At 37.8% G+C, this 10,879-nt stretch overlaps 2 protein-coding genes and 1 long non-coding RNA gene across 5 annotated transcripts in view; 1 reads left to right on the forward strand and 2 right to left on the reverse strand.

Annotated features, from left to right (window-relative positions):
- LOC107737576 (post-GPI attachment to proteins factor 2-like) overlaps positions 1 to 638 on the reverse strand; it is a 13,449-nt gene extending 12,811 nt beyond the window's left edge. For all 3 annotated transcript variants that reach the window (XM_016549126.1, XM_016549117.1, XM_016549135.1), the window contains exon 1: positions 130 to 638. In XM_016549126.1, coding sequence (XP_016404612.1) covers positions 130 to 297 — 168 coding nt within the window. In that variant the 5' untranslated portion in view covers positions 298 to 638. The remainder of the gene's footprint in view (positions 1 to 129) is intronic.
- The window catches only part of LOC107737600 (uncharacterized), an 18,061-nt gene extending 8,668 nt beyond the window's left edge, over positions 1 to 9,393 (forward strand). The window contains exons 2-3 of the long non-coding RNA XR_001639808.1: positions 7,048 to 7,050; positions 9,382 to 9,393. This is a non-coding gene — a long non-coding RNA (uncharacterized LOC107737600). The remainder of the gene's footprint in view (positions 1 to 7,047; positions 7,051 to 9,381) is intronic.
- LOC107737550 (nuclear cap-binding protein subunit 3) overlaps positions 776 to 10,879 on the reverse strand; it is a 12,424-nt gene continuing 2,320 nt past the window's right edge. The window contains exons 2-13 of the mRNA XM_016549065.1: positions 10,311 to 10,376; positions 10,126 to 10,231; positions 7,811 to 7,936; positions 7,545 to 7,676; positions 7,262 to 7,437; positions 7,060 to 7,168; positions 6,831 to 6,930; positions 4,781 to 4,890; positions 4,412 to 4,697; positions 4,108 to 4,289; positions 1,859 to 2,041; positions 776 to 1,784 (exon numbers count right to left, since the gene is read on the reverse strand). Of these exons, the coding sequence (XP_016404551.1) occupies positions 1,495 to 1,784; positions 1,859 to 2,041; positions 4,108 to 4,289; positions 4,412 to 4,697; positions 4,781 to 4,890; positions 6,831 to 6,930; positions 7,060 to 7,168; positions 7,262 to 7,437; positions 7,545 to 7,676; positions 7,811 to 7,936; positions 10,126 to 10,231; positions 10,311 to 10,376 (1,866 nt within the window). The 3' untranslated portion in view covers positions 776 to 1,494. The remainder of the gene's footprint in view (positions 1,785 to 1,858; positions 2,042 to 4,107; positions 4,290 to 4,411; positions 4,698 to 4,780; positions 4,891 to 6,830; positions 6,931 to 7,059; positions 7,169 to 7,261; positions 7,438 to 7,544; positions 7,677 to 7,810; positions 7,937 to 10,125; positions 10,232 to 10,310; positions 10,377 to 10,879) is intronic.

The following is a 10,879-nucleotide window of genomic DNA, read 5'->3' on the forward strand; positions in this document are numbered from 1 at the left end:
ATACTGTATATATATATATATATATATATATATATATATATATATATTACACACAGGCACAGGAAGGAGTGACAATGTTATTCTCAGAGGGGATGTGAGTGAGTATAGCAGTAACGGTCTGGTTCTCACCTCGCAGTGTGTGTAGGTCGCATCATTGTAGTGGTAGAGCAGAGCCAGCACGATACAGGCGACGAGGCCGAGTAGAGGCAGACACACTGTGATCACCGCTAACCGGGTGAAAGGCACACGGATGAGAGGCTTGTCTCGATCCACAGATCCGTACGGGACCTGTTGCATCTTTCCTCAGCCAATTACAGCTCCAGATGTGTCAACATCTACAGATCGACGATACAAGCCCATTGCAAGTGCAATGATGTGATGACAGCATCTCTAAACTAAATGTCTGATAATTAGCCCGAGCTCAAGTTGCGTGGCTCTGGATTATGACTTGAGTTACATGCTTAGCGACTGTTCGCTCACCTCCGGCTCACTGTTGCGCGGTTAATAGTAACGTTAGACGATCTATAAATGAAGCGATATTCAAGTCAGTACCAGTAAATAAACAGTTAATAATTCTATTCAATCAAAATTGTTAAAAGTCTAGATTCTCCGACTGTTATTCTGGATGTGAGAGTACAGATCGCGAACACTTCCGGTTTTGTGGCACCAGTAGATTTCACAATAAAAGTCCTTGCTGCGCGCCATCCTTTTTTTTTTTTTTTAAATAAAATCATTTCAGGAACATAATTAGTAATATATCTGCATATTAAAATACAGATTTTCGTATGCTGTTTAAGAACACTGACATGCTGTACAATATCAATTTCTAGACCCAATCAATATAATAAAAAATAATAAAAAATACAATTATCTTTACATTAGCTACATTATGTGCCCCTCTCAGGACTGTGTACAATGAAGCACTGATCCTTTCAGGTCCAGTAAATATATAATTCTTGCACCAGAGAAACAAAAATCTCAGACCATTAGGTTCTCCACATCAAATCCACAGTGATATGACAGTCTTAATAATGCAACATGAACAAAAACCAACCACACTGACATGATTAAAAAAAAAAAAAATGTATTGCTAACAGACATCCAATCACATCGCTTCCAGTCAGTACATCAAATCACAGGACTGTTTTAGTCAACCTGGTGCATCGCTCGCTGTATATTAAAAATGGGCCCTCAATTTGTGTTAAATACAACCAAATAGTTTTCTTTTGAAGAAAAACAAAACATGAGGGACTCATCCACTGCCCTGTCTTTGAAATGACAAAACAAAAAAAAATCCAATCTGCGCTCTCAAAGTTGGTTCACGGAGAGAGGACTACAGAAAACATCTGCAAAGTCTGTAGACAGGCAAGAGGTGGGAGTGTTAAAGTATACACGTCAGGGTCTCTTGGCCCAGTCTACTAGAGATGTTCTCCATCTCTCTTCCACAGCGTTCATCATTCCTCCGATTCCCACACTTCCTACAGGAGTCGTCAGTCAGGAGTCACTGTCCGAGCCGTTGCTGCTGTCCCGACTGATCTCGATCTGCAGCGAGGGCAAGTTGTCCAGGCGGCTTTTCTTCATCTTGTTGGACTGCTGCTCCTTCTGCTTGATCATTGCTCCCCACATCTTCTGCAGCTGAGAGTCATCCTCTTTATTGTTATCAACTCCGTCAGATTCCTCGTCATCTCGTCGCCTTATTCCTCTTGAGGAAGACGCTCGGGAAGCAGTCTTGTCATCGTCTCTATCGTCCCTATGAGACGGGCCTAGGCGGCTCCACAAGCCTCCTGAAAACAACAATTACTATTAGTATTAGAAAAAAATGTGAAGAGAACCAAAAGAGCATTGACTCCAATTATACCCGTTTTCTTGTCTTTCGAGGACTCTGAGTAGAGGCTGCGGCTCTCGTGTTTTGCCACTCCGAGTCGGCTGCGCACGTCAGTCAAAGGCTCTCTCCGAGACACTGCGTTTCTAGAGATGACGGGAGAGACAGAGCGACGTCTCTCTGGAGAGTGTGGTCTTTTGCCTAATCTCTGCCTCACATCTGCGGAGAGAAAATGTGTCCTTTTATTGCCCACATTTGCTCAGCACGAAAATGGTCAAACATATTAAGCAATCCTGTGGATTTCGGTTCATCCGCTTTTTGTTTTTCAAAATTCTTATGAATACATAAGACCTTTTTTTAATAAATAAAATTAATATTGTGTCCATACAAAGCAAACCTATAGAATCTCAAGTAGAATAATCTATAACAAATTATATATTTTAATCAAACACCCTGGGGAACACATTCGAATGCAAAACAGGGTAACTGCATGCAGTTTAAAACGTTTTATTCAACACATGCACATGTACTGAAATTGGTCTATTTAATAGCATATCAATACATAAGAATTATATTGCTTTTAAAGAAAGTCAATAAAAAGATTGTGCCGAAATGAGTAAAATCTATATTGAATGTTAAATAATGTTTTTAGACTTTCCTATGACAGAGCGGCCCAGAGAGAAGCCACAAGACTTGATGTTGAATTAAATGCCAGATACAGTTTCTGTAACCAAAATACCAATAATATCAGGGGAAAACTGTTTTATGCATAATGCAGACTTTTAATTATAATCAAGCCCCAAATACATTGGGACTCTTATTTTAAAATGTCTATGCTTGACTACTTCCAGCAGCTCATTCAAAGAGATGGAAATAAAATATGCACTCTTATAACCATCTACAATATAAACATAATTTATAAACAGTATATCATAAGCAGTCTATTGGCATAAATGTGCATAATTAATGATTGTGAAGTGCTCTTAATGTGCAACATTGCCATATTTTGACTGAGCATGCAGAGCTCACATTTATTTAATTCAATCATAGCCTTCTGAACTGTAATCATCACATTAGGTCATATCTCAATTCCAAAGTTTACATTTACATTACATTTACATTTAGTCATTTAGCAGACGCTTTTATCCAAAGCGACTTACAAATGAGGACAATAAAAGCAGTCAAAACTAACAAAAGAGCAACAATATATAAGTGCAAATGACAAGTCTCGGTTAGCCTAACGCAGTACACGTAGCAAGGTGTATATATATATATAGTTTAAGACCTCTTAAAATGATATTTATGACATTTGTTATACCATTTAAGATATGTAATACTTTTTAATGACCTTAAACTTGATTAGTGGTCGACCGATATATCGTCAAGGCTGATATTTTTTAAATATCGGCATTGGCCGTTAAGTTTTTCTGTTTGGCCGATGTTGACTTATTTTGACGGCACTGAGAGCGGCAGCACCTGAGCACATAGTGCTCACGTTCTCCCTCTTTTTTGCCGTCGTCGTTAACAGTTCTGTCTAATACGGATAGACGGATAGAAGTCTGTCTAATAATCCGATAGAACTGCTAAACAAAGGAATTAAAATGTATACAAAAAGTATTATAACGATTGCTTTTATATTATTAGTAATAGAAAGGCAAACATTATAATACTTTCTCGTTTGCCGTCAGCATTCAGCAAATACGCATTTACATCATTTAAACAAATCTTTGAATGGCTAATGAAAATTTAATTTCACAAACCTTGCAAACTTAGTCGAATCCAGTTGTGAGATCTTGTGAAGTGTGCATGTGACCTGCATGATCGCGTGTTCTCTGCGTGACTTTCGGTCCGTGCAAACTGAATGCTTTAAACATTAAATTTGTGATTTCAAATTATGCTGGAATTTATGCATTTGCCCACTGTCACATTCATGTGTTTTCACTGTGTGCTGTATGTAAAATGAGTGTTACCCTGGCTTTAATTAAAATAAATACAATTGTATCGGCTTTATATCGGCCATCCTGCTTTCCAAGATATCGGTATCGGCTGTCAAAAAACCAATATCGGTCGTCCACTAAACTTGATCAAACTGAATTTAAGACTTTTTAATAATCTTCCAGGAAACCTCAATCTGGGTGCCAGGGGCACTTGATGGCAAAGTATTTAAATCAAGAAATAGATATTATTATTATTATTATTATTATTATATTAAGATAATCTAACTTCAATGCATATTAGAATGCTAAACATTAAATCAAGATTTTTAGGTTCTGTCAATAACTAACCCGTCTTGCCGCTTGTAGTCACTGGGGGACATGATCTCTGCTGAGAGAGTCCCTGCCTCTTCTCCTCCAGTAACTGCCTCACATCCGTCACTTTGTCTGATGTAGACTTGGATGAGCCTCCACCTCCTCCACCACCAATGCGACTCTTAACACTGCTACTTGTTTCAGTCCGTACGGAGTTTCTGAGGCAGTGAAAGGGACAAAATGCACAATTACCATTATGAAACTTGATCATCATGGAATCTTTTCAGCATGAGGGTCAAGAGATAAAATGCAAATCCTAAAGTGTGGACTGAAGACTCACCGAAGACTGCGAAGGTTGGTTTCTACCTCGTCGGCATACATAGTCATCTTCATACTCTTTTTGGGAGAGGGCGTTGAGATCATTTTCAGTTCCAGATCGTAGTCCATCTCATCTGAATCTGAAGATGCAGGCGACGGGCCTCCTTCCTCTAGCTGTGGCCCCCGTTCCCTGTCTGCCCGATCTCTGTACTCCACCACTCTATCATCAGCATCCATGTCTTCCTCTCCATCCTCCTCTTCTTCTTCCTCTTCTTCTATAGGCTCTTCTGGCAGATTCACCAGGTCAGCTGAGAAAGAGAAAGAGCTTAATTGACGGACCAAAAAAAAACTCAAGACAAAGATGTCAGTTTGTTATTTAAGAGAGTTTTACCAGAGTGTCGATGAGTGTAAGGTGGGGTGTGTCCCATACTGTCTCCAATCAGAGACTTTTTGGTCTTCAGAATGTCACGCTGGACTCTGCGTGTGTGATATCTCCGTTTCCTATAGAAATGTACAATTCCAGATGAAACTACAGTTACCCTCCAAAATATTAAGCTCAAAAAGTTATACTACCCCTCAAAAGTTAGGGGTTGCTCAGATTTAATATTTTTTGAAAGAAGTCTCTTATGATCACAAGGCTATGGAAACCCGTTTCTGCCACTGAATAAAAAATCAAAAAGGTAATTGCGACTTTTTAGTTCACAATTCTGGCTTTCTCCTAATTGCGAGTTCATAACTCGCAATTCTTACTTTTTTCTCAGATTTGTGAGATATAAACCTGCAATTGCGGGTTATAATGTCAGAATTGCGAGATATAAACTTGCAGTTCTGACTTTTTTTTCGGAGAATTGCGTGATGTAAACTTGCAATTGCAAAGATAATCTCAGAAATATGAGATTTCAACTCAGAATTGCGAGATTTTTATTCAATGGCAGAAACGGGCTTCCATACCAAGGCTGTATAAATTTGATAAATTCAGTAAAAACAATAATACGGTAAAATATTACAATTTAAAATAGCTGTTTTCTAATTGAATATATTTTAAAATAATATATTCCTGTGATGGCAAAGCAGAATTTTTTTTTTTTTGCAGAAATAATTCTAATATGCTGATTAGGGATGTAACGGTATGAAAATTTCTTATCATGATTATTGTGACCAAAATTATCACGGTTATCAGTATTATCACGGTATTGTTAAAATGTGCTGGAGATGTTCAAAAAGTACCGACACAAATCACTTCAAGTTTTATATTTAAAAATCAACAAACAACAAATAAAAGGATAATCTTGTTTGCATAATCACTAAAACAATAACATTACCAATGATGTTCGGATTTTAAATGACAACTTGACTGACAACAGTTTAATAGCATGTTCAAATATTTAATGTAAATGTTCAAATAAAGCTTTGAAAAAGTTTCATAAAAAGGTTAAGTCAGTTATTTTGAGTTAAGTCAAAATGATAATTGATTAATAAATTATTATATGTATCTAGATAACATCTGTATTGTTTAAATGTGTAGAATCCGCATAAGCTTGTTTTTCATCAACCGGTCAAAATTTACAGCAGGGCATGCAAATTCGGTCCGTTTTTGGCCAGACAGAAACTGCACACAGGCTGAATGTAAATATAAGTCTCAGTAAATCCAGCAGGTGGCGCTTATGGAAAAGCAGAATTACAGCTGTTTCCCGTAACCTCCGTGGACAAAGCAGTATTGCGATTAAGAACACTTACTTTAGGTATTACATGGAGCGAAGATGAAAACAAAATGCCATCGAATCGTTCCTGAAGACAGTCAGAATCTTCAGAGGAAAATTCATATAATTAATTAATTCATATATTCATTTGTAAAATTCCCTTAGCACTCTTTTAAAACCTCCCAGCTTTTCCGCCCTGTTTTCACTCAAAACGAAACTACTCTGCTGCTGTGCGCACGTGAGACTGTTACTTTCATTTGTAAAATTCCCTTAGCACTCTTTTAAAACCTCCCAGCTTTTCCGCCCTGTTTTCACTCAAAACGAAACTACTCTGCCTGCTGTGCGCACTTGAGACTGTTACTTAAAACTGTGCTTTATGCTGGACAGTATTTATTTATCGTTAGTTGTTCAAATCGCGGTAATCTAATACGGTTTTAATGATAATTAAAATATGAAATGGTAATACTAACCGTCGGGAATTTTATCATGATTTATCATCAAACCGGTAATCGTTACATCCCTAATGCTGATTTGGTGATCAAGAAACATTTCTCATTATTATCAATGTTGACAACAGTTATGCTGCTTAATATTTTTATGGAATATTTTTCTGAGACATTTTTTAGGACTCTTTGATGAATAGAATGAATTTATTTGAAATTATAAATATCTTTACTGTCACTTTTGTTCTATTTACTATCATGGCTAAATAAAGTATTCAAAAAAACTAGTTTTTCTTACCAAGAGTTACTTAAAATGCCTTTCATGCCACCATAGTTTGGATTCCCATATTTCATGTAGTACCGACTTCTCCTGGCTGCACCCAACTCCTTTTTGTCATCTAATGAAAAGTAACAGCCAAGACTGTTAAATCTGTTTCACTGTATCAATGTAATCATTGTTGAGTAATGAAGAGCTCCTAACACAACTGCTTCTATTTGTAGGCGACATGCTGAAGTACGTTTCTCACCCTGAGAGGCAAAGCGCAAGAACAGCTTGTTGCCTTTGAAGGGCTTGACTGTGGGTCGCAGATCATTCTGGAGAAGAGACTCTCGCTCTGCTTGGGAAAGCAGGCTTGTCTGGGATTAAAGGATGAAATATAAGGTACATCAAAATAAATAATAAACAAAATACACAAAATATTAGAAAAACCATTAATGTTACCAGTTTACCTCTGCGGTTTCCTGTGGTTTCTTTTCGGTCTCTTCCTCACTGTCACTAGCTTTACCCTCACTGCCATCACTGCTCCTGCTCTTATCTGCTTTCACCACCTCATCATCATCGACCTCGCCTTCCTCATCTTCATCATCATCATCATCATCATCATCAGAGCCACGGTTTCGCCGAGCTGATTAGCAACAACGTGACAGTTTTGTTTCACAAAATTTGGTGGAACAGTGTCTATTTCAAGGTTACACAGTGAAATAACAGGACTTGTATAACGAGAAGACAAACCTTTCTGCAGCTGGTCGGAAAGTTCAGATGGTTTTGAGTTGTCCGTGTTTGTGACCTCTTTTTTGTCTGGCATCCGACTCAAGTTAATGAGAGCTCTGGTGGAAGTGATGTCGTCTAGCCACACCACGTTGCCTGGGAACAGTGTGTTTTGACTATGAGCACCACAATCCAGCTTTAAACAAAACTTTTCCTGTTTCCAATTCAAATTTGAATGCATTCAATGTATAATTATGACAGTGTGGTAATATCAGGGAGGCTGTACTTACAGGAAGCGTCATCTATCCACTCAATGTGGGCAGGCGGATACTCTTTAAAGTAGCCAAAAACATCCTGAGTGCTCATGTTATCAACTCCACTCATGTGTAGGGCTTCCAAACGCACCTTTGGGATTGCTAAAGAGAGAGTGGGAGAGATGTTTAAGGCATAATTCACTAAAAATTAACACTGGGTCATCATTTACTCAACTTAACGTCACTCCAAACCTATATGGATAATATAATAATACTACTACTAAATTTAACAATAATAATACATTTAAAAAAGTTGTCTCTGGTTTGTGCAGTTGCTTTTAACACTGAAATAAATATAATATAAATTTTTCCACGCATTTTTCACAACACATCTGAGTGTCAACACTTTTCACGAATACTCATAAATGAGAAAAAGTCACAAGATTTCAAGAGAAACATCATAGGTTAACTACCGTTTCGGACAATGCAAAAACTGAAATGGGTTGGAAGCCATGATTAAACTGAAGGAGCCACAACTTTTTTCTTCTGTGTTATGTACATCCGAGTATAACGGACTATTGAAAACGAAAAATATAGGCTGGACATTGTTGTTGACCGGATTTTAAAGGGGTCATGAGATGCGATTTCAATTTTTCCTTTCTCTTTGGAGTGTTACAAGCTCTTGGTGCATAAAAAAGATCTGTAAAGTTGCAAAGACTAAAATCTCAAATCCAAAGAGATATTCTTTATAAAAGCCATTTGAAATTAGAGGCAACCACTGCATTTTAATCATGATCTGCACAGGCAGTTGTTTTTGATTTGATTTAGATTAATTCCAGGATTTAAAACAAAAACAGAATGGTCTGACTTTAGGTGTTATTTATTTATTTGCTACATAAAACATCTGCACGAAACAAAAACAGCAGGTCTGGGACTAATTCCCGGGACTAAATATCACGTTATTGGGGTAAAATTAGTCCAATCGCGTTTCGAGGGGGGTTCCCCTATAAAAATCGTATTCCGGGGGTAAAATACACGTTTTCCGGCGGGGATCTTCCAGTAAAATTCACATTCCAGGGACTAAATATCACGTTATTGGGGTGGACAGCGATCGACGGGTTGGCGACCACTGATTTAAAGGGATAGCATTTTAAGTAACTCTAAAGGGATCCCCAAAAATGAAAATTTGATGTTTATCTGCTTACCCCCAGGGCATCCAAGATGTAGGTGACTTTGTTTCGTCAGTAGAACACATATGATGATTTTTAACTTTAACCGTAGCAGTCTATCAGTCGTATAATGCATGGCAATGGTAACAAAATCTATGAGAGTAAAAAAAAACATGCACAGGTTGTCACGAGCCGCAGGGTTTAATTTGGATTTGTCTGTGCATGTTTTTTTTACTCTCATAGATTTTGTTACCATTGCCATGCATTATACGACTGATAGACTGCAACGGTTTGTGTCAAAAATCATCATATGTGTTCTACTGAAGAAACAAAGACATCTTGGATGCCCTGGGGGTAAGCAGATAAACATCAAATTTTCATTTTTGGGTGAACTATCCCTTTAAAGAGTTTTTATATTTTATATTTTTTTATTTAAAGCAAGTCTTTTGGGCAGTGTAGAGTAGGGCTTGGTGTTTGTCATTTCTCCGATCACAAACGCAGACATGGTTTTATGTATATGTGCAACAAATGCCTTGTTTGTAATGGGTTTTCATGTTTTTGAATCATCGCTCCGGACTGACAGGGTATCATCACAGTATGGTAAGGGGCGTAACAATTCCGTCACATGCTTGAGGTATTCGGCCAATCATAACGCACTGGATAGCTGGCCAATCATAGCACACCTTGCTTTTCAGACCGATGAGCTTTGTAAAAATCGACACGTTTCAGAAAGGCGGGGCATAGAGGAGAAACAATAATGTACAGTATGTGGAAAATAATGTGTTTTTTGAACCTTAAACCGCATAAACACATTTCATTACACCAAATACACAAAATAATGTTCTTTTTAGCAACATCATATGACCCCTTTAAGATGTAAGGGTTTCCTCAAAAGTGCAGGCAGATGAACGTGAGATTGCAAGTACAGGTTTAAGGGGACTAAATGATCGGAGAAGTCCTGCAAATGTCACCAAAGACAAGTCTAATATATACACTGGAAAAGCCCAGTCAATGCATTTTGATTAAACATTACAAGGTCAAAGCACTTTTTTATAAATGAAAACATGGATGAATTGTTCACAATATGATCTATAATATGCATTTAGAAAACAGACAGGTGAATTTTAATTTCATGCTGACTTGAAATCAAATTTTGAGCTATAGCCGTGTAAGAATTCTTACCTTTCTTCAACATATCCCGGTCTAGAACAACATTTCTCGGAGCCAGATTTTCTTCTGCGTGAAAATGAAATCTTCTTGCTCGCTTCTCCTTTTTCTCAATGGCCTCCTGAACACGTACAAATGTTGTGAACAACAAGTACATTAGTAGACAGACTGATATATTCACACAACCAGCTGACACTTACCTTAGACGTGACATCGATTCCAGTGATAAAGGTACCAGCCTTATTTTCATAACGTCTGCTGGTGTCCTGTGGAAACCGTTTTAATCATACAGATATCCATGTGAGCAGCAAATACAACAGAGGCTTTTCACTAGTTAGTCTGAAATTCAAGGGGATCTCCTTTTCTCCACAATACAGCTTTATACTGTCATACTAGACCAGAATAATTTCAGTTATTAAGGGGGTCATATGATGCGATTAATATTTTTCCTTTTCTTTAATGTGTTATGTAGCTGTTTGTGCATGTATACGATCTGCAGAGTTACAAAGCTCAAAGTCTCCCACAAAAGGATTTATTCTATCTAAAAGACAAGGCTGATCCAGACCGGGCTAAAACGCCTCGTTCTAACACGCCCCCTCATGTCTACGTCACAATGTGGAAATATTTGCGTAATGCCACCCAAATGTTCATGCAAAGAAAGAAGGCGTGGTTTCAGGAACCGCAGTAGTGTTGATGCAGCCATGTCAGGGAGACGCTGTGTTTTTCTGTGCGAAAACAAAAACCCTTTATTTGGCCTTCCGAAAGTAGA

This window comes from Sinocyclocheilus rhinocerous, unplaced genomic scaffold (genome assembly GCF_001515625.1).
Source record: "Sinocyclocheilus rhinocerous isolate Xijiao unplaced genomic scaffold, SAMN03320098_v1.1 scaffold4236, whole genome shotgun sequence".
Lineage (NCBI taxonomy): Eukaryota > Metazoa > Chordata > Actinopteri > Cypriniformes > Cyprinidae > Sinocyclocheilus > Sinocyclocheilus rhinocerous.